This window comes from Merops nubicus, unplaced genomic scaffold (genome assembly GCF_000691845.1).
Source record: "Merops nubicus isolate BGI_N331 unplaced genomic scaffold, ASM69184v1 scaffold6501, whole genome shotgun sequence".
In the NCBI taxonomy this organism is placed as follows: domain Eukaryota; kingdom Metazoa; phylum Chordata; class Aves; order Coraciiformes; family Meropidae; genus Merops; species Merops nubicus.
The window spans coordinates 102,437-125,741 of record NW_008587128.1 but is presented as its reverse complement, the minus strand read 5'-3'; the positions used below and the strand labels follow the sequence as shown (position 1 = coordinate 125,741).

The following is a 23,305-nucleotide window of genomic DNA, read 5'->3' as shown; positions in this document are numbered from 1 at the left end:
TGCCCAGGTGGGAAAGTGCATGCTCCAGGCCTTTTGTGTGAGAACACCCACATCCACAGTCTGGAGTGTTTGTTTTGGACCAGTTGCCCAGACATGGAAGATACAATTAAAATGAACGTCAGAAATACCTGTTTAGAAAGACACCATGGAATGGACCAGGACAATGCTTCCAGCTTGCTGTGACACACATGCCAAGAGAATTTAACTCACTTTGGGTGACATGGAAACTACAGTTGAGGGAAGGTGGTGGCACTCGGCCATCATATATGCACATGGGTTCATCCTTATGGAGACCAGTAGCACGAGGCCTGACATTCTTCCTTCTAGTCAGCTTGTCACCTGAAAGCTGGTGATGCTGTCTCTCCTAACTCCTGAGGCTGGGGGAGATGCTGGTGCTCCTGCTTCCCATTGGAAAACAGCTGCCTTTCTTAAGCTTTGTCAGGATAACAGCCCACATGACACGATCCAGCACCTTCCTGGTTGCCCATCCCCTCTGCCATCATGGGTTAACAGTCTGGTCAGCAAGTATCTGTGAGGCAGATGATGATTTAATAGCTCAGAAAGGCAGAGAAGAATGCATCAGAGACCACTATGTACAGAAGCCCTGATAAGTAGGGCACTATATTCTGCTATCTGGGCTATTTCTTCAGTACTATCTGGGCTATTTCTTCAGTACAAGGGTGGCGAGACTCTCCAGAGAGGCGGTGGATGCCCCTCCCTGGGGGTGATCAAGGCCAGGCTGGATGAGGCCTTGAGCAACCTAGTCTGGTTGGGAGGCATCCCTGCCCATGGCAGGGAGGTTGGACTAGGTAATCTCTAGTGTCCTCTTCAACCTAAGCCATTCTAGGATTCTACGATTTTTGCCTAACATTTGCTGTTGACAACAGATAAGAACCACTGTGGCTGACACAACCTGCTTGGTAACTTGACTCCTCCCCGTTTCCTGGCCTTACTGAACAATCCAACACCCCTGTCAAAACAGACATACTGAAGGAAAAAGAGAAATACAGATTCTGCTCTTTGAGTAGTGCTAAGGTGTTTTGCCTTCAGGAGGTGCTCCTGTAATATTTTATACATGAAGAGAGCATGTATGCCAGCTTTATAAAGGAGAACAAGGCAGTGGAAGGTGGGAGAAAGAAGATAAAAGCAGAGGCATGTTTGAAATGCCTGAAGTTAAAAGAAGAAAAAAAAAAAAGGAATTAAAATTAAGAGAATCAGCACAGTGATTTATAAAAATGCTTGGGTGTAGCTAACCAGAAGGTATGAGCAATGCTGAAAAACAAGAAGTAGATAAATATAAACAAGGATGAATAAGTACAAAGTGCTGACCTTTGCTGTGGGCAACTACAGAACCCTAAACAGCAAAGTGCACTTAGAACATAAATCAGAATAAAAATGGAAAATACATCCCCGAAGTTACTACTGAATAGAGTATAAATGCTGTCATGTAAGGTAGACACACAAAAAAAAGTGAATAGAAATATAATAGCAAAAAATATTATCCCTAAGTGCTCAACCAGTACAGTTGTGTAATTATGAGAAAGAGAGGTCAGCTGAAATAAAACAAGGCTATAAGGGACTCACAGAGAAGTACAAGGAAATGTTTGAAAGATCTTTGGCAACAGAAAATTCAGAGGAATAAAGAGCAACTCCGGGATAAGCATTTGTATGTGTCACCAAAGGAAGCTGTCACCTCTCAAGGCACTGCATCACAGAGGCACTGGAGGATTTCTGGAAGTACAGTTGCAAAGATCATGAGGTTTGGGTGGTGCAGCAAAATTCAGCCTTTGGTGAATTGTCAAATCAATTTATTATTGCTAAAATCTACTACTGCAATGGTAAACATGAGAATAAAAAGATAAAATATATTTAAAGCACAAAAGAACTTCTGAATAGAAACTTTCAAAGGAGACTATCAAAGTCATGCTGTTCATATGAGGGGAAAGATAAAAGCTCTCAGTACATCAGCATTTGTGACAGAACTTTTTTTTTTTCCCTCCCAAAAAAGCAGTAAGAGGTTAGCCATTTCTGATGCAGAAGAGTACCCCACAGACTGTTATGAAGATCAGCATCTGCTAAATGCACTGAAAAGCAAGGAAGGTTTTGCACAGAACTATGACACTTTGCACTTTTAACTGCATGGAGAAATGGGAAAAAAAACAAGGAAACTAAACAACATAATGACTGATTAATTACACTGCAGCCAATGTAATGCATTGACAGGAGCAGTGCAAGACAGACTTTTCCCCAAAGGTGGATATAAAATCACTAAGACTCTTTCTTAAAGACTCCTCCTGCATGTGGGCTGTCCTTCATCGAGTAATTCTCCTAACAAATGAAACATGTGGTACTCACAATGCAAAATGGAAGGCCACTGGATTCAACCAAAAAATTGTGCCGGGGACATTCCATTTTAGAAAGATTAATGCAAATATTTTCCATAGTCAGTTTTAAACCAAGAAAATAATAATCCCATATATGAAGTCATCAAACAAACAAAAAATAAAACATCTTATATGATAAATGTCTAAAGTAACTTTGAAATGGGGATGTAAATTTTTTCAATGCAACTTTGAAGTTCCATCCTTCTCCCAGACTACTTTACAAGCATTAACATCAGAGTAACCAAATAATTTCTCTTGTTATAAATTTGTGCAATTTGTGTGTCTGTGACACTAGGGTGTTAATACTGAGTAATACTGCCACCTTCCAGAGCTTCTTTTCCAGAAGGGAACAAAAAATTTAGATGCACAATTACCTACATGCAGAAAACATCAATTTCAGAGACACTTTTCATGTTTCAAAATCTAGACTTAGATCAAATGTCTGCAAATGACAGGTCAAATCCAGTGGGTTAGGGCCCAGCCCATAAAGCTGATTGGTACAAATGAAAGAGTACAATCTGTAAATCCATGTCACACAGTCTATTAAAATCCAACTGATTAGTAACACTGAAGTGTTTATATATTTTAAACAATGGTTATTTTCCTCAGGTCGAAAAAAGAAAAGCAAACCAACTGACTTGCTTGGGCAGGGCAGACTTGATGTGCTTTGCAAACTGAAAGAGGAGCGTGTAAATGCAGGTAAACAACTGGATTACGTTATCCAGACTGCAGTCTGCACTGGATGGTGAAAAGGGGGAGAGAGAACAATGAAGAGAAGATGTAGTCCTTTAACTGCTCCTTTTCTCCTAAGAAATAACCTTTCAGTTGAAGATATCTGGGATATGCCAACAACAAATAGTAAAGATAAAACATGTTTTTCAACTTGGAAATGAATACCAGGCAGTACATCAGCTCAGTAATACTCTCCTACTTCAGAAAACATACATTTAAGACTAAAGAAACTTCATATGCAAAACTAAGACTCTGTAAGTAAATATGTACTCATTTTATTTTACCTTTGTCTCTGTTCTTCTCCTTTCCTAATGAATCCAGTTTCTTTCTTAATGATTTCTTCCTCTTTTGTCCATCTGTATGAGGAAAAAAGGAAGAAAAAATAAAACAGGAAGTCAGTGCAGAGTAAGAATGCTGAACAATGCTGCACAAGCTGTAGGAATGCAGAGTGAGACAGCCACGTCACTTGGGAGTCAGAAAGGGTGTGGGGTACACTTCCCAAAGGCTAGGGACAGCCACAGTCCTCCAGCCCAAAGGAGTGCTGCTTTGTTCACCCAAACGCTGAGGTGGTACTGGGGAACCACAAGGTATCCCACTGCACGCTGCTGGGCGCATCTGCACACAGCCCATATGTCAGAACAGAAAGCCAGTTCTGAAGAGTTAACAGTGGAGGTTTTTGCTGGATGTTCTTGATAGCAAGGTACCATAAACTGAAAAGGTACTCTTAGCCTTCATCCATGGTCACAAGATCAAGGTGTAGACCTGAAGGTAGCATTTGGAGATGGAGAATTACCAGTTGGGCGGTAGCTGACCACGTTCACACGACCCATCTGATCTGAACTAACACTGGGAACTGCAGTTTGGTACAGCATGTCCAGATTGGTTCACATGGATTAGAGTCTCAGAGAAAGTATTGTTCTGACACCCTATATATCACTTAAGTTTTCACTAAGGAATCTAAAGACCAAAGATTTTAAGCAATAGTGTAGGCAGGTTCATTCTTGAAACAGTTCTGTCAAAAGGTTAGCTATCATTATTTCCTTCAGCAGCATCTTTTATAAAGAAAAGTCAACAAAAATACATTTTATTTATTTGGTCTCAACAAATACCAGGGATTAAGACATGGGCCTGCTTTAACTTGTACCTTTTGTATCTTTTAAGTTCCAAAGGGTCTAACACAGGCACCACTATAGCTAAAGGTTAATGAACACGTCCCTTTTCCTTACTGGTTTTGTGATATGGCAAAAACTCAAAAATGAACATATTGTATCTGTTTCATTTAGATGGTGAGAAGGTCACCGAATAATCTGCCTCAACACATTTTTCTGGTTATGTAAGCCAGTGTGGTCTTTTACAGTAGGGAACATATCACAGAGGAGTGAAGTGAATCTTGACTGATTAACCCTCATCTTTGCAATTAAAGGTTGTGAGAAAACACAAGCTGTTTCCCCCTAGTTTTTTTTTTAATTCCTGTTGAAAGCCATGCCCAGAACATTACTCAACAGACAGATGGACAAATCCTGACTTCTTCATGGCCAGTTAATACCCTTTTCCTTTAACCTTTTTTTTTTACCTTAAAATTTAATTTAATTTTTAGGGCATATTTGCTCCCAGCACTCACTTAACTGCAATACTTGTTTCTGTCTCTTGATGTAGGTTGGCATTTGCTGCTTATGTTAATTCCCCTTTTTCTGCACCTGCTCCTGTGAGAATTTGTCTCTCTGAAATAAGGCTGACTAGAATGGATAAAGCATTTTGGATGATAGTTCAACCATGTAATGGTGGTAATTCATTGCCTAACACTAAGATTAGATTTTCCTTTTTTTGTAGCCACATAACAAGTTCATAACTCAAAGCCATACTTTGATTGATTAACACACCTAGTCTTTTCACACCTTCTGACATTTCCAGTTGATAAGACTCAGTTTATTACAGAAATTTTTCTTTCACCTCTTGCCAATATGAATAGTCAGTAGCCTGCTAAACATACACCTGACAGCACTGCTTGTTTTTTACAGGGTTCAATACTGCCATTGTGTTCTCGCTTTATATATATAAAATAATTTTCAAATTATCTTTCATGTTATAAATCCAAATTACTGCTTCACAGTAGCCTTTTGATAAATGACTTACATTTCTTTGGAGTCTTATTCTCCAAAAAATCTATTTATTGACATTCTGACATTCCACTGAAGCCTACTGAGATTTAAAAATAAGAACAAAAGTCAAAATTGGAAGTAAAAATATAGTGTTTACACTATGGCAGCTTCTGAAGTGTTTTATTATGACATAGTCAAATACAAGAGGAATACAGGAAAAATTAATTCTAGTCAGTATTGAACACAAGAACAAATGGCAAACATATTCACATGAAAAACAGCTTAATGACTTCTAGGGCCAAGCTATCAATGCTTCCTCTTGAACCTTGTTTTTAACGAGTGATACTTTCAACTACACCAGTGAAATAATTCTTAAGTAAATGACAGGCTGAGTAAACATTTGTGCATTTGTCTCTGCAAACCTTTAAATTTGGGTACAAGTCATGGACAGGCTCAGAGGAATGTAAGAAGCAGGAAGCAGTTCTGGAGAAGGATAAACCAGAAAACACAGAGACAAGTCAGCACTTTGCAATCCTAGGCAAAGAAAGAGATCACAGAGCAACAGAAGAGAGGCACTTACCTTGGGGAAACAGATGCAGGTTCCACTGGAGGTAGTGGAGCTATGACCATTTACATTTACGCTAAGTTTACCCCATGGCAAGAGTTGCATACGAAAACAAAACTGAGAAGAATTTCGGCAAGAAGCTAAAGCTTAGGGAATCTCAATAATTCTGAGGTCAGATCCAGTTCTTCTATTTCCCAGCAAAAGACATGATTAATTTTAATTGATGTTTTGTAGGAATTAGTATGTTTTGAAATGATTGCTGATTCAGGTTACATTAGACACGAACACTGCTGAAATATTCATAACATGCTTAAAGACTTATGCAACTCTAGCAGTTTTACATCTTAAATAAACCCAATTCATAATAATAATAATGCTTAGTATTTGTTATCTGAAATGTGCTTTGAGACTATAATTAACATCCAAAGCATTTCTGGGAAATGGACAAAGCATCATTACCCATATGTAACACCTACTGTACATTTACAAACTAAATAGTAAATATTTATGCAAAACAGTATTCTATCAACCCAAAGTGCTATTAAATATGGACTTCCGTTTTAATTTGCAGTTTGGAAATGCTTAAACCACAAAGTAGTAAATGTTGTTGGACTTCTATGCAGCTTTTTGTGCATATAATTATCACTTAATGTCTTCTTTTCATAGATTAACAGTATGCTGCTCCTCCAACAGATTCCACTCAAGAAAATTAGCAAAATGGAAGAAGTACTCAAAAGAGAACTGCCAAAGTGAAGGAAGATGCAATTTTTTCTTTGTTAATTAATTCTAGGTTGTTTTTTTTTTTTTTTTAAGATGACCTGCCCAGGCAGCTGTGCACACCGTTTTTTTCAGAAGTGAACTTGGTTTGTTCAGTGCTTACTAATTTATATGTTTACTGCATTTTTCACTGCAATGCATACATCACACTCTGGGCATCTATATATTAAGACTACCATGATGAATATTTAAAAGACCAAGCATCCAGAATCAAACCCCTGAGTGAATATTAAATTGCTACATGACCTGTTTTTCCAAAGTGGTGAGTACTTCCAGGTTTAGTTAATGCCAAAAAGACTTTTGTTTCTGAAAAATTAGGACTCTGTCAGTGAACCATGGCCTACAGAATACAAGAGTATTTGCACTTAAATACTGATGGTGAGCGAGAATTGAGGAGTTTGACTTCCAAGATTATAATTTTTGAAATATTGGGTAAAAGTTGAAACTCACCTGAATTGTCATCTCTAATTAGCAGTTACACTCTCAAATCCTGGATTTTATGTGGTCCATTTCAGGGCCTAAATTTAATTCTAAGCGAGACGATTGTTCTACAAACTAGGTAATAAGAAGCCATTTTCAGCTCTGAAAGTTAAAAAAAGGAAAGGAAGAGAACTTTTTCTCTTTTTAATGACAGATTGCTCTGTTCCTTTGCACAAGGCCACCTACCAACACCACATATGACTCAAAGAGAGAGAGTGCAGGCTGAATCTTATTATTTACTTCTGGACTGCTCTCCTCATTTTAAAGTTATGGAAATCACCAAGTCTGTTTGGTACGTAAGAGAGTTCAGCACAAGCAAAAGCATCACAAATTAGGTATAGGGAATTTGTTCAAGATGGCACAGTTGGTGGCACACGTGGAGTTAATATTCAGGAACTCTCAGCCACCAGTTTCATATTATCTCACTTGACAGTCCTATACTGCCCTAGTCCAATATGTTTTTCATAACTAATATGAAATGCAGTAAAAAGTACCACAGCATCTGAGCTTTCAAAGTAATTTTTATAACACTATTACAGTGCTAGTCTTCAGATCACAGAAAATAACATCAATAAGTTTGAGATGAACCAGTAACAAAATATGATTCTTCAGGACTCTTTCCTTATACATGGGCTTGTGGTTTATCTATAAGAACGGATGATACTTTCATGTTATTTACATGAAAATACACTTTTTTGCTAAGCAAAAATGTAATTCATAAATTCATAGAGACTTTAACTCACTGGGTTTTTGACAAAAGCTATCTTCTGTTGCTTATGGGGTTACTGAGTGAAGAGAACTCCCCTCCCCATCTACTGGCAACTTCCTTTGCTTAGAAGAATTTTGTTTCTTATCCATTTAGGGAAGAGAATTTGTTGTGTTCTACAATTACGGGTTATTTTCACACAGTGTAGAGAGTTACATAGGAAGTGACTATCACCCATAGCTCATTCATCAAAATAGAAACGGATTAAAAAGTTGATACTGTGAGATTTCTAGAATATGTCTTCACAGTAGTTATATTCATGGCCATTCTCCCTTAATGGGCATTAGTTACTGGATCTAATTGGATTTAAATAAAAAAAATTAAACAGAATATACTTTCTAAAAGTGTGATCTGTTCTCTCTTGGAAATTACTGCCAATGGCACTGCAAAGCACCAGGTTTGACCTCTCTTGAGGACTTGTTGGTCCACTTCACTGATGGAGAACGACACATTTCTGAAGTGCCAGCATCCTGCACTCAGCCTGTGAGCTCGATGTTAACCTACAGTCTCCCTTGCCTGTGCAACACTGCAAGTAATAGAGACTGCAATCAGAGAACACTGCTAAATTCTGCTGACAGAGCACAATAAAGTCGAGACTGTGCTTCATTCATTGACAGCTACACTGTGTTTGTGGTTGAAGTTGCTTCTTTGGGTCACTATACAAAGCAAACTTGCCTCTTGAATGCACACTTGGAGCTGCTCTACTGAAGAAGGTGCTGGTTTTGCTTAGTCATTTCTGTGACTATAAACGTCCATCTTGAAATATTTATTTAGATTAACCTGTTGTTGAAATGCCCTATCCCCATGCAGAAACTTCCAAAGCACTGCCAGCTGCAGCACAGATGGAAGATGAACAATTCCAACCAGAGCTACAGATTTTTGTACATAAAGCAATACAAAAAAAAGAAGGGCTGAACCTACAAGTATTTCCCATCACTCTTTCTCCCTCTCACACGTCCTCAGCCATACACACACAGGGAGATCTCCATCAGTGATGCGGATTGTTATATTCCTTCAAAAGCTCTGGACTGTCTCCCTGTTTCTCACACTGCTTCTCCTCATGGCCTACGTTGCTGTCTTTATTTCACTTTGACTTAAATCCTTTGTGCTTGCCAGCCTGCAGCTGATGGAGGAAAAGCCATATTCATTCAAGCACATCGCTCAGCTGCAGCCATGACCTTCCAGGTGGCAGCCAGCTCACACAAGCTCACCTCAGCCACGGAGCCAGGTTCAGGCTGCCCACCACAGGCACCACAAATGTACCTGGAGGCAGCTTCCCTCTTATGTGTCGCTTTCTCTGATGCAGCAAATAGGCTTCAGCATTTCCCTCTCCAGGAGGTTTCTGCTGAGTGTGTTTATGGTAGAAGAAATCTTGTCCTCTATAAAGGAAATGAAAAATCAGGATACCAAATATACTAAAACTGTAATTGTTTTTGAGCTTATTGGTATTTGATAAACATTTAGCCAGACCTAAGGAAACCAACTCATTTTGACATGAAAAGAAACAGTTGCTCAAACTTCTTTTTTTTATGGTTGGGTAAGAGAAATTGCTGCTGGCATATATAGAGGGGACGATGGAAATAACTTACTCAAACAAGTATGCAAAGCTATTGGGCAGCCTTTAGAGGATTACAAACGAAGGGCCAAATGCCCTTGTATGTCCTTCTCTGGCTGTCACTGGAAAGTAGCAAAAACCAGGTGAATTGCTGGGGAGGGAGAACAGACAAAGATGAAGGATGCCAGGTCTGACTTCACTGTGCATAGATGGAGTCAGATTCAAAACTAATACAAAGCTCTGCTTGCTTCGGTGCTTACATTAGTGCAGGATTTCCTGTGTCATAAGAAGTCCCAAATCACAGTACTCTAATAAAATAGTATTTCTTTTTTAAAAGAGAAAAAAACAACCAACCAAACCAACCAACAAACCAAAAAACAGAGTGGGCCAAAGGGTAACGTGCTACACGTTTTTCTGCAGGAAGGTATTCTGATGGAGCACATGCCTTGTGTCAGTATTTAAAGTAAAAGATGTCTCCAGGTATACTGAAATTAGAGGGAAGCACTCCTATACTTCAGGGCAGTATTTGCTACACTGAGACTGATGACAGGATTCATGAAACAATAACATGAAGTAGCACGTACAAGACAAAATATAGACATTGTGTTTTTCACACTGTAGCAGTATCTGCAGCGTGGCAGGAACTTCCCTAAACTCAAAAGGTAGGTAAGCTTCTAACTTACGCTGTGGCATATCAGTGAGTTTGCTAGTGATTCCCTTCCCTCTATATGGAAGACACTCAGAAACCACAATGGCGGGCAGATGTTTAGAAGATTTAAGAAAGACTGAACAACAGCCCCTGCCTGGAGTGCTTTCATAACATGTAGTACAATAGGTCAAAAACTGTCTACACTACTACATCAAAACAACTACAGTAAAAGAAAATATTGTAGCTGTACTTAAAAAAACAACCAAACAACCAAACAAACCAAAAAAACAACAACAAACCACCAAACCCCAAACAACCAACAAATAGGAGCCTTGATGCTGTGGTTTGAGATAGGAAAAATACAAATAACAGCTCCAAAACTGCCTTCAGTTCTCTGTGGGCAGGGAAAATTGACTGTCTCCTGGCATCCATCACCTAAACAGAAATTCATTTTATAATATGGAGGGGGGAGAGCAGTGTGATGCCATTCCTAGTCAAAGTGACTATTGATTTAATAAGGAGAATTACCTTTAAACCCCACAGCATAGGAGGGCTAGGTGCAGACCAGACGTTAAACTGATAGCTTAGAGCTGGCATTGAACTTTTTGCGTACTGATAAACTGGCTTCCATGCCTGTACTGGCAGGTGAAGCACCCAAGCTTCTTGACTTCTCCCTTAGAGCTTCCCCCTGGGTTGCTCTCAGAATTAGTACAGGTTGAGCTCTTCAAACAAAGAAAAAATTCCCCCAACCCTCTGGAATTCAGAGGACCCACCGGTGGTCACAGAGGTTGCTTGAGGCACCCAGGTCTCCACTGTCTTCAGACCATTGCTTTGTTGTTATGAACCCTTCATAAGCCTTTCCTTGGACTGTCACCTTAAAGAAGGAGCCGTGCAAGAAAATAAAATATCCTTCATAGCTTGCTTGCTCCAGGACTAATTAAACCAGCCTATAATATTCCTGCTCAGAGCCTTGATGAAGAAATTAAATGAGAGGAGCCTTTAGTGCAATGAAGTGCAACTAGGTTTCCATTAAATCTTGAGGTAGCTTTTTCATGTAAAAAAGCCTAATACAAAGAGATATATATATTGTACTGCAGCTCTGATAAAAGAAACCTACCTGTAGACACCTTATCTTTCCTAATCAGTATTTAGAGTCACATCTTACACTTCTGATCCCAACCACAACTCCACTGAAACCATGCCTTTAAAGAAACTGTAGAAACTAACTCTCCTATCTAAGGCAAGAAGAAATCCTCATCAGAAATGCTTCCCTAATGCTCTTCTGAAAGAACCAATACACATATGGTAACAGACATAAATCTGATTTTCCACTGAAATTTTTCAAATAGGTATAACAGAAGAATACACTTTAAGGCAAAGTCCTGCCAAAGGCAGGTAGAAAATGGAAATTATTAAGAATACTGACACTGCAGCCTACTAAAGGTTCAAGAGCTTCTCACATGGGATATATTTATTGGCATTTATTCTTTAGCTTTGAAATGGAATAAAGAACAAAATCTTAAGTCTCTACAGAATTAGCACACACTTGTGTGGATTACTTGCAAAGCACAGGATGGCCTAGTTGGGTGCTCAACAACAAAAGGGCTGGTATTACATCAAGTACTAAAGACAGATTGGCAGAACAGTCACTAGCAACTCTGTCATAGAATCACAGAATCCTTTAGGTTGGAAGGGACCTTCAAGATCAAGTCCAACCATTGAGCCATTAGGGCTCTAAAGTCCTCTGCTAAAACAGATCAGAATCTGTCAGGGTTGGAAGGGACCACAAGGATCACCCAGTTCCAACCCCTCTGCCATGAGCAGGGACACCTCCCACTAGATCAGGCTGCCCAGAGCCTCATCCAGCCTGGCCTTAAAGACTCCCAGGGATGGGGCCTCAACCACCTCCCTGGGCAACCCATTCCAGGGTCTCACCCCTCTCATGGTGAAGAACTTCTTCCTCACATCCAGCCTGAATCTGCCCACTTCCAGCTTTGCCCCATTCCCCGTAGTCCTGTCGTTACTCTATATCCTAAGAAGTCCCTCCCCAGCTTTCTTGTAGGCCCCCCTAAGATACTGGAAGGCCACAATAAGGTCACCTCGCAGCCTTCTCTTCTCCAGACTGAACAGCCTCAACTCTCTCAGTCTGTCCTCGTAGGAGAGCTGCTCCAGCCCTCGGATCATTCTGGTGGCCCTTCTCTGGACACGCTCCAGCAGGTCCACGTCCCTCTTGTAATGGGGGCTCCAGAGCTGGATGCAGTACTCCAGGTGGGGTCTCAGCAGAGCAGAGTAGAGGGGGAGAATCACCTCCCTCGACCTGCTGGCCACACTTCTCTTGATGCAGCCAAGGGTCTGGTTGGCTTTCTGGGCTGTCACACTAGTGTTCTCACAAAGATTTAGAAAACAAAACCAAAAGGAATCAAATATACCTGTTTTGCAATACACAGTAGTGTAGAGCCCCTACATGTGCATTTTGTCCTAACATTTGCTTTTAAAACTATTAGCTTGTCTCTAACTGACAGAACAGATATGCTGCACAGTTTTCCTGATGTAAACAGACATGTAAAACCTGCTATGTGGATGTCTTGGAAATCACTTTGCTGAGCATTATATAGGCTTCTATAAAAATGCTATCTCACAGCAAAAATTTTTTTAAAAGGTCACTAAAAACTTTCTGAAGTTATGAGGATAAGAAATTATTTCCCTTGTTCTACTGTTAGAAAAACCTTGTTCTTGCAAGCTTCATGTGTTTCCATTTTTTTCTTGTCTCAATGGTAGCAAAAAGACAAATCTGGAAAAAAAAAAAAAAGATAAATCCCCACATAAGAAATTTCTGCAAATTTCCTCAGTGGGTGAAAAAAATATTTTTAAAAAAAAAAGTTGGTTTTTTTGGCTTGCTTATTGCCCTGCCTGAAATAGCTCCTGTTACCTTCAATTTTGAGAATCTCCTGCACAGTGAAGTGCAAGGCTGCGTGTTCTTATAACCTCTACCCTGCAGCAGCTGGGACTCCTCCTAGCTTAAAACATTAAGTCAATTTTGTTTTCTTTTTTCCAGATTGAGATACTATTTTCATTTTCCCAGAAGGAAAAAAAAAAAAAAATCCTTAGAAAAACCTGCATTTGCATGGGAAAATTGAATTTGGGGGAGAGGGAAATGCTTCCATCTAAAAATCAGCAACATACACACTTTTCACCTCTGACCAAGTCTGAGACAGCAAGCTGAATACAGTATATCCAAGCTCAGAGCTTTGCTTGTCTTTAATACGATCTTCATGAACACTACAGTATTGAAAGCAAATCCACAGACTCACAGGATCACGTTAGAGACAGCATTTACATGAGAAGAATTGGCAGAGGTTGGAATTAAGCAGGGTGGTAATAAACATCTTCACTTAAATGACATACTGATGCCAACTCAAAACTATTCAGTCTGTAATCCCACTGCTACACAAAGTACAGGCTACAGTTGACTTAGATGCTTTCCCGCTGTTACAACAGCCTACAAGATATATAACATGGTCAATGACTTAAAAAAATGAGCTGTTTGGAGCCTTCACAAAAAGACGCAGTTCCAGATTAAAATCCTAGTCATTCTTAGTGTTAAGGAAAATGGATAATAAAATACAAGGAAGGGTAATGTAAGCAAAAAAGAGATCCAAAAGACTACTCCCTGCCAAAATAAACAAGAAGTGAATGCTTAACTCTGAATTCACATTTTTACTCAGAAATTAACTGGAATGTATTGGCAGCAAAGTACACCAATCAACAATAAAAAAACAGAAAACCCAACAATTGATATTTTCTGTCACTTCAGAGACTGTCTCAGTGTTCAGTCTGTAATCACACAATTATCCATCCCTGCTCCTTCAAATCCACCTTACTAAAGCAACTCACAGAGACTAATGTTCATGTCACATGAACAGAAACACAGCATCACACACCTGGTGGAACCGGTTATGAAACTTGGACGCAAACCCATACAACAGCACATGTTCAAGCAGCAGAAGCAGTACCTCCCCTTAAATGACTGGGACTGCACTCAGGTTTCTTAACCCAACCTTAAAGCATATTCACTGTATCTAATGGAACGAACCAAGGACTAGATTTTGCAGTACAATTAGGGACTACCTTTTCTCTCTCCCAATGTCACTACGTCTACGAGAAGAAGAATTAATTCCTGCAGAAAACAGAACACTTCCTGTAACTACTGAAACTACTGTGTAATACCTAGCTGCTGTTAACCATAAGAAATTGTAGGGATATACATTCTTGTCGTAGGTGGCATGAACACAGTAAACAGGCTTCTTGGTAAAGGCAGTCAATCTCTTACTACATTTGCACACTTGCTACAATAACTGGGTAACATGCCTATCATCAGCTCTGGAAAGTCATGACAAATTCTGTGGCTCACCTCCAGATTTTCACTCCAAAGTATTTGAGAAACGTTAAAATAAATCCAAAGGGACAAAGTAAACATATGCAACGTTTCTACCAAAGTGTAAATACACTTTGGTATGTGGTGCATGTTAAAACCAAAACACTACATCAACATAACATTAAGGTTCTGATCCAAGCCAACAAAAGCAAGACAACTGGATGTTCTGGCCTTAGCCCAACCCACTGCATGTCACATCTGATCTGTTAACAGTACTAGGCCAACACATAACCTCAATATTAAATTTTAGATCCATCAGTCTTGTATTTTGAAGATGGGATTGGAACAAATATTTTTCACTACATCAGTTTGAAGATACGAGACTGAACTCTTCTGTCAATAGTCTTCCTACAGGAAATTAAGTTTGATAGCATCCCTGTAACACTCTACTGAAACACAGGTTAATACTGAGATTCACTAAAATGAATTATAATAGAAGAATGATATATGAAAAATAAATATATATTTCTATGGTTCTTGTCTAGTAGAACTTCTACACTGAATGAGCCTAGGCCTCTGAAATCTGACATAGTCCACACACAAACTAAAGCTCCCATGCCAACTTCCTCACAGCAGAAATTATGACCTAAAATAATTTAGGAGGCTAGAACCAAAAATGTTTAATAAGGAAAAACAATGTGATTCTGTGAAGGCCCATGGACATAGACAATATATTCCTCTTGCTGTTTCAAACTGTACCGCAGTCACATTAAATTAATATTTCAGAACTTTAATTGGAGAAATCAGCATAAATTTTCATTGTTTCTCTTTTTTAGACAATAAAAGTAAACACTTTTTTCTAAGTAGCTTTCTTCTACCTCAAAGTTTCATGTTTGACTAGTCCTACAACCCTCTTCACCACAAGAACCTCTTCTAAGTACTGGTCCTCTTGAGTCCTTTCAGTATCTTCTCCTTCCTCACCAAAAGAGTCACTTTGAATTCGTCATCTAGTTAAGGATAAACATAAGGATATCAAGAGACCTCGTCAATTCTGCAGGCTTAAGCTGATAAATCTGCTGATGCTACCTTATGCTGACAGATCTGCTAAACTAAGATTAAACACAGCTATAAAATGATCCACTCTTTAAGCCCATATTATTATGCAATTGGGACACTTCAATCCACAAATCAGTGGGGCAAGGGGCAGCTCTCTCCTAAAAGCAGAAAGTCTTTTGATTTGTTGAACCTTTCTGGAACTGAGGGGCAAGGGCTATATCAGCCAGGCCTCATCCTGCTGGTCACACTTCCTCCGTACCGAAAAGTCCTTCAGAGGTGAACCCACCCATATGTGACCTGGGTCTTGCTCACTGTTCCCTTGGCCTCAACTTATGCCAAGACTAACTTCTGGTGGTCAAAAGCACTACACCCAAATTGTCCACATCAAAACAGAGCCTTGATTCATAGCTCAAGCTATAGTGTATGAGTGCAATACAAACACAGGTCGTTGTCCTAGTTGTAACTACTGCAATGACCACATTTCATCAGAAGAAAAAAAATGCCTCTCTTTTTATTTTATCGGCCCAAGAAAAGTACTTCTCTCCAGCAGATATTTTCAAACATGCAGCTGCAATCATCAGCTGCAGCTGTAAAACAAGTAATCTCCAGAATGATATATATATGAAAGAGCAACTGTTGTTTGATGTCTTAATGAATAATCACAGGCTGCCCCAAGATTGTCAAAACAAATCAAATCAAAGCTAATACACAAGCAGGTATGTGATCTGTGTGACATTTCTCTCTCTTTGGTGTCTAAAGTAAATTTTTAGTCCAAGTTGTACTGTATGGGCAGGAAGAGAAGAAGGGAGCAGTTTGGTCTGTGTGCTCTTAGTTCCTACACTTGAACCGCTGCACAATCACTGTGTGAGAAAAACTGGTACCTGAACCTACCAGAATGATTACCTGCCTACTGGCTTCCTCTTCATACAGAATCTTAGACTGTGAGGCAGGCAGCCTGTGCTCCCAAAGTGGGAGGCAGCATATGAATCAATAACAAATGATTATCTACTCACAAAGAACAAAATAATCACAAGTGGCAACATGTAGCATGCTTTTATAGTACAAACAGAGAGCCTCTGAATAGCTTACATCAATTCTGTGTGAAAAAAGAAAATCTTCTCACCTATTTCTTCCCCTTCATCTGTTAAGATCCCCACTGGACCAATGTCTTCACCCTCTTTTCCCAAGGGGTTCACATCAATGCCCTCTCCTGGCCCCAGCAGCCAGGGTTGGGCAAGAATAAGTGGCATATTTTCTCCTAAAAGACATCTTGGGCAGTTCTGCGTTAGCAAACGCTATTGGTGACACCTCTGCTTTATAAAAGCAAAAGCAGTATTAAACAGACATGAGCAGGAATACAAATGTTTTCTGGTGCTTGTCCAAAAAGAACCCCCTGGTTTACCATTAACTTTTCAAAGAAATTCACACTTTCCTGAGTAGTCAACAGCACTTACTACAGTGTTTTCCCAGACCAAATTTTAGGCATTAGTCCTTCACCTTTATCAAGAATCTCATCTGTATTTGGCTATGGAAGACAAGAGGATAGAAACTCTCTGGAGGAAACTCCTAGCCCACAAGAATTCTACATGCTCATAATCCTAAATCCTCTGCTAGCCACAACCCTCCTGCAGAGTTTTAGAAATTACACTTGATGTGCTAACAGCACATGATTTCTCCACAAACACATACATGTCATGCTTCTTTTGCATCCCTGGGCAATGCAGGCAGATGAATTGTTGTTGCAGTACTAATGCCATTTACTTAATTATACCAAGATGCTTACTGTGCAGCAACATTCTCTGTGTGGCTACAGCATAAGACAGTACTACCAGTGACAAATATAACTAAGCAACTTCTGGGACTGTAGATTTATTAATTTGAAAACTTCATCATTTTCCATTATTCTTCATTGACACTATGATGAAAACATGTCCTGCCTGTGCTGCCACAAGGACCACATTTAGATTAGATTAGACCCTTTTCACTATGTGTGTGGTGAGACACTGGAACAGGTTGCCCAGAAAAGTTGTGGATGCTCCATCACTGGATGTGTTCAAGACCAGGCTGGATGGGGCTTTAAGCATTCTTTGAGAGGTGTCCCTGCCTGTGGCAGGGGGGGTTGGAACTAGATCATCTTTAAGGTCCCTTCCAACCCAAACCATTCTATAATTCTATGAAATAAGAAAACCCATAAAATGCAAAACATCAGGGATATATGAGGATATGAACATGGCCATTTCTATACAAAGAGGTGTATCAGAACTCATAAACTTGTTGTCAAGAAGATCAGAAGAAAACATGTCATTTCCATCTGAGTAACTGAAGATATTGGCCAAATTCCTGCTTGTCATTGTACAGATAAACAAATGCATGACAAAACATACTGATTGTATGCTTCTGCAGTACTGAGAGTGACAAAAGTTCCTCAGGAGTGTGGTAGCTGTCATGAGCATCAGATGTCAAAACAAAAATGAAAAGTCAGGACTTCACCCAACCCACAGAAATAATAAAGGTAGCTGGACTGAGCAGATGGTGATGTCACACCATTTTAATGATAGCAAAGAGGCCTCTTTCACAGGTGCAAGGGGAGGCCGGCTCTGTGGCACGTGGCAGTCGCAGGACACAGAGTTGCAAGGAACTGGGCCTGAAAGATGCATGGATCCTACCTGTTCCTCCTGCATCCACACCCTTGCATTGTCCTGCCCTTCCAACGCATGAGTGTTCAAAGAAGAAATGAGAAATTAGTATATGAGAAATCCAGGCTAAATAATTCAATCTGTAACATTTGCTAGGTTAAAAGAAACAGAATTACAAACTTCTAAATATCTGTTGAATATCCAGTTTGGCCCTTATTTTCACTGAGATGCACTGCCATTTAGCATGAGCCACTATTTACAAGACTTTGGTCAGCTTACAGTCTGACAAGCTTAAACATGTGTCAGATCATGGGATGGTTAAGCTTTCTATAACAATTCAGTTATAGCATGTCTACTTTTCCGAACACTGGTATTACTCACATTTTTCCCACTTCTCAATATATATTTCCCCAATATTCACAACAAAAAGTCAGTGCCTATATCTGCCTCAGAATGTAAGCCATACAGATTCAATAGCTTGCAGACAGAATTTTCTAGTGATCCTCTCATCTTCTCTTTTGCTTTTTCTGCACTTGCATGTATGCATGCTTCATTACTTCTTAATTATCCACATATATCTCCCTCTTACTTATCTTCCTAGTGAGCAACCACAAAAAGCAGCTCAGCCATTTGTGTTTTTATGCCCTACTGGTAAATGCACACCCATCTAAGCAATATTCATAATTAGCATTGAGCATTTCTTTTTCTCCTTATTTATCCTTTCAATCCACAACTCCTCCAGCCCAATTCCAGAGCTGGGAACAGAGCAGTGCATCCTCTTGGGGCCTGGAAAGAACATGAGCAGTCACAGTCTCTTAGTGAATAAACAGAGGTAAAAAGTGCAGCTGTGAGCCTCGACTGCCAAATCCTATTCAAGTCCCTGCTGATAGGTTCACACTGTACCTTAAAGCCCAGGCAGATGCTTGAGCTGAATTAGGGCTGGAGCCCTAATTCCTTGTTTGCTCTAACTGGTGAAGCCCTGCAGTGCCTACCAGTGCTCCCAAACACAGGAGGTGGGACAGGACTATAAAAGAGAAGAGTTATAACCATGAAGTATTGAGGAAACTGCTCCAAACAAGCCTCATTCAATACTACTTCTGCTCAAGAGCTACCTGGAGCCTACAAAGAGAGGGGAAGAAAAGGAGCTCCTCTCCTGCTTTGCTCCTGCTTTGACTTTGAAGAAGCCACCTGACTTGAGTTACCAATATTTTTGTGAAGAGATGTTGTAAAAGGTTTATTTGTTCTCCTTACCTGCACACAAAGACATACAATATTGGAAAGTCACCAAGATTTATGCACATCTGAAGCAAATTCCACCACAGTTGGGCATTTTTTTCCTCCTATGGTAAAGAGGATATCAACTTTGAAACTGAGAAAAACACAGTATATTGTGAACAGCAGCTGTAGAGAAGTTTCACCAGGAGGGTACTCTTGCGCAATTCAGAGGAACAGGCAAAAAATTAAAAATCGTTGATGGAGTAATTGCATTGGTAGAGAAACTGTGTAATGCTCTGCTTGGAAATGAAGCTTCTTGCAACTTAACAAATTCACTTACAGACAGTATAACTGATTCTGGATATAGTTAGTGGTGGCAAAGGAGGGAGTGACAGGGTGCTGAGAAAGATGCTAATCACAGAATGTGAAAGACAGATATATGGCAGAAAACCAACAGAACAAGAAACAAACCTGAAGCATCACTACTATAAGTATAAAAATAACTCTTGATCAATATGAATTCATTCTAATTGCCTACTGCAGTGCAATCATGGCAGATTTTAAATCACATGTTGATAACATAGATTCCTGTGGGAGGTGGTCCCCTCTCTGTGACCACAAGATATTCAACTAAGAGTTGGCAGTAATGTGCTTCATTTACACTAATGGCTGCAATAGAGAAGAGCAGAGGGACTGCATATGGGTTATTACATTCTAGGCATTCCTCTACAAGTGTGAGAATAGCCAGATGTGCCCCAAAAGTGCTAACTAACTTTATCACTGCATTTGCTGTGACAAAGGGGACTTCTGAGCACGGGAGGACTGAAACATTATGAAGAAGCAACCAATAACAGCATGACTCTGATTGTGAAAATAATGATAGTGAAGATAAGGCAGATGCTTCTGTACTCTGACCTCACTTCCACACAAGCATGTTTGAAACAAACACTTGCTACCCAGGAACAACGAATTTACTTTCCACAATGCCTGTGCCCGTAAATGTAATTACTCAAATGCCTGCAGGAAGCAAATGGCCAGCAGGCACAAGCATGTTCTAATGTCACTCACTCACAAGTTTTGAATAACAGTCAAAGAACCACAAACTTTTAAAGTAGAAGAGAGATGTAGAGCACATCTTTCTATGTCTGGATCTCTCCAGCTCTCTCAAACAGACAGTAGTCGTTCTAATTGTCACTTTTTTTTAAAAACAGAAAATGTTTAACAGCCTTCTGTCTGCTTTTAACCTGAGGCACACCTGGCTGTGTTGGAGTTTTATTTTATTTTTATTCCTGCATGCCCAAAGTGCCCAAGACAGTTTTTCACACTCTTAAAACTTGACATTCTCCATTTATGCAGTCCTGTAGCAAACCACTGTTGGCAAATCAACTGGATGGCTACCTGCATCCAATTACTGTATGCTTTCATTCCATACCATTCAAGAGTGGTGGGAACATGAAGTGGACTTCACAGTGTCTCTGCAAAGGGCTCAAACCAACTTGTACCAATTTAAGAATACAGTAGATTTTTATTCTCCTACTAAAGTGGCAGCTCAGATACAGCATGAAGGAGTGACAGAATTATTTTTACACATATTTCAATATGCCAAAATTTGTGCCAGGTTTAGAAAATGGATGGACAGTTAAATACTAGATGTACTTTAATTCTAGTTTCAGTTTCTTCAACAAATGGTACTAAAACATTTTCAAACTCAGTTGCATCAGCTATTCCTTCACCCTGTATACCTTAGAACAAAGAAAATTAATGATCTCATCATTCAGACCAATATATGCAAATATAAAATAATTTGCCTCTCATCAATAATCTTACTGTCAATCTAATCTGAATAGCAGAAGTGAATAACTCATTTATTTCTCATCCTTATTGAAAGAAAAGATACATGAAATGATTGGGCCAGCAGCAGAGATGAAACAAGAGCTCAGGTTCGTGACTTTGTGAAGTGCCTTTAAAGTTGCTTCAATAGAATTTATATTATTCTTAATTAGTTTTTATGCTTAAAATTACACTTTACAGACTCAATTTATCTACAATTTTAAAGAGAAAGAAGGGCATCTTCTTAGCACAGCCTGTTGTGATAGGACATGGGGTAAGAGTTTTAAACTAAAAGAGGGTGATTTAGACTAGCTATAAGGAAGACGTTTTTTATGATGAGGGTGGTGAAACACTGGAAGAGGTTGCCCAGAATGGAGGTAGAAGTCCCATCCCTGGAAACATTCAAGGTCAGGTGGGATGGGGCTCTGAGCAATGTCATCTGGTTAAAGATTGCTCTGCTCACTGCAGGCAGGGCTGGACTAGACGACCTTTAAAGGTCCCTTCCAACCCAACCCCTTCTATGATTCTACAAATACGTATCATATGCATATACATATGGAACACTTTTTGAGGGACAAGGGGAGCTGTGGTGGGGCTTGAAAAAATAAGATTGGATCCACCTCACTACAAACTGATGCCCTGATGGAAATTCCTAAGTTGGACTTTGTTGGTTTTGGTAGGAGTTTTCTGCAGATCCTAAAAAGTTGATGAAAATGCCACCTGATGCCTTTCACATTTGTTCCTTTCCGCATCATTATCTTCACTGACTGGACAATTTTTTTCTGTCTAACTTTGATTAATTAATCAAATGATCCTGTGGCATCACTGTGTATGTGCCACCACACAGTACCTCTGCTCATAGTGAAAGGTGAGAATGCAGTGGTGCTTTTTTATTCCTTAAATAAGTATGAGCCAACTGGAAAGAAACCACAGGAAAGTCAGATTTACAGAAGACTGCACAACAGTTGTCTTTGCTAGGCTTGATCTCCAGCATACTGGAAATAATGGAAATTTTCACATCAGTTTTAGCGGAATTTAGATCGCTTCCACAGTAACCTAAGCATGTATCCTGCATCAGGATTCTTACAGTCTAGAGCTTCTCCTTTGCAGTTTGGTTCCTTTCAATTACTATTTCTTAGGAATTCAGTGTTTATGCTGGAAGTTAACTTGTTTTCTAGGAAATAAGCACCATTGTCTTTAGGAAAACTTGGATAGGATATATTTTATTGATGCAGGTGTCTTCACTGTCTGTCTAAACTAGTGATACCTGACTTCCACCAGAGCCAGTACAACACAGAGTGAAAAAGCCAGCTCTACGGTGTGATCTATCTGACCTACTAAGATATGTACTTTTGGATTCCAGGAAGTCTAAGAAAAGCCTTTTTCTCTCAAACGACTATCAAGACATGCTAACACGAATAGGTCTGTTTTAAAATTACCTACGCTGTAGACAGCTGTCCTTGATCAGACAAACGCACTTCAGGTGGCCCGAAATGGACATAGTAGACAACTTGACTAGTCATTTTTATGTAGTTACTATGTTTAAGCAAAAATGAAGGAGAAGACCACATCTGTGCATTAGACAATTTAGTGTCTTCTCCCTTTTATTGCTGTGATACAAAGCCAGTGGCTTAGGAATCTAAACAGAGACGGTTTATCAAGGCCTTACCTTTGGGGATAGTAATCTGACAGCCCAGGTCACAGTCCTGCTGCAACTGATAAAAAGCCACTTCCTGCAGGCGAGCGCGCTCCAGCTCCGAGAGGCTCTGGACGGGAACCGACTTCAGCCGCACGCTGCGCCCTGACATGCTGTTCCAAGTGAAATCACCCTACAGGAAACCAAATGGAAAAATATGAAGCATCGTATGGTATGCACAGTCTAACAAACAGAATCATCGCTTCTGCTGTTAGGAAAAACAACATAGGTCCTCTTTTCTAAAAGGCCATTTTCTTGGACATCTCTAACTTTTCAAATGTCTTTGTTTTCCTAGGAGCAGCATTCCTTAAAAGGACTACAGACATGAAAAACAAGTCAATTCTGTCTGAAACAATTTAACCAAGTATTGTTGCAAAAACACTAGGACTGCAGTAACCAAAAGCACAAAGCAGGAAAACAAAAAAAAGAAACCTTTGTCTGCTTTTCCTATTTGCTTTCTTTGCACGATACTTGGTGGTCACTTCATTCC

The 23,305-nt window shown here is 39.7% G+C and overlaps 1 protein-coding gene across 1 annotated transcript in view; it reads right to left on the bottom strand.

Annotated features, from left to right (window-relative positions):
• The window catches only part of ARHGAP6 (Rho GTPase activating protein 6), a 119,807-nt gene that overhangs the window by 37,910 nt on the left and 58,592 nt on the right, over window positions 1-23,305 (bottom strand). Inside the window, exons 2-3 of the mRNA XM_008948812.1 lie at window positions 22,789-22,948; window positions 3,401-3,472 (exon numbers count right to left, since the gene is read on the bottom strand). Coding sequence (XP_008947060.1) covers window positions 3,401-3,472; window positions 22,789-22,948 — 232 coding nt within the window. The remainder of the gene's footprint in view (window positions 1-3,400; window positions 3,473-22,788; window positions 22,949-23,305) is intronic.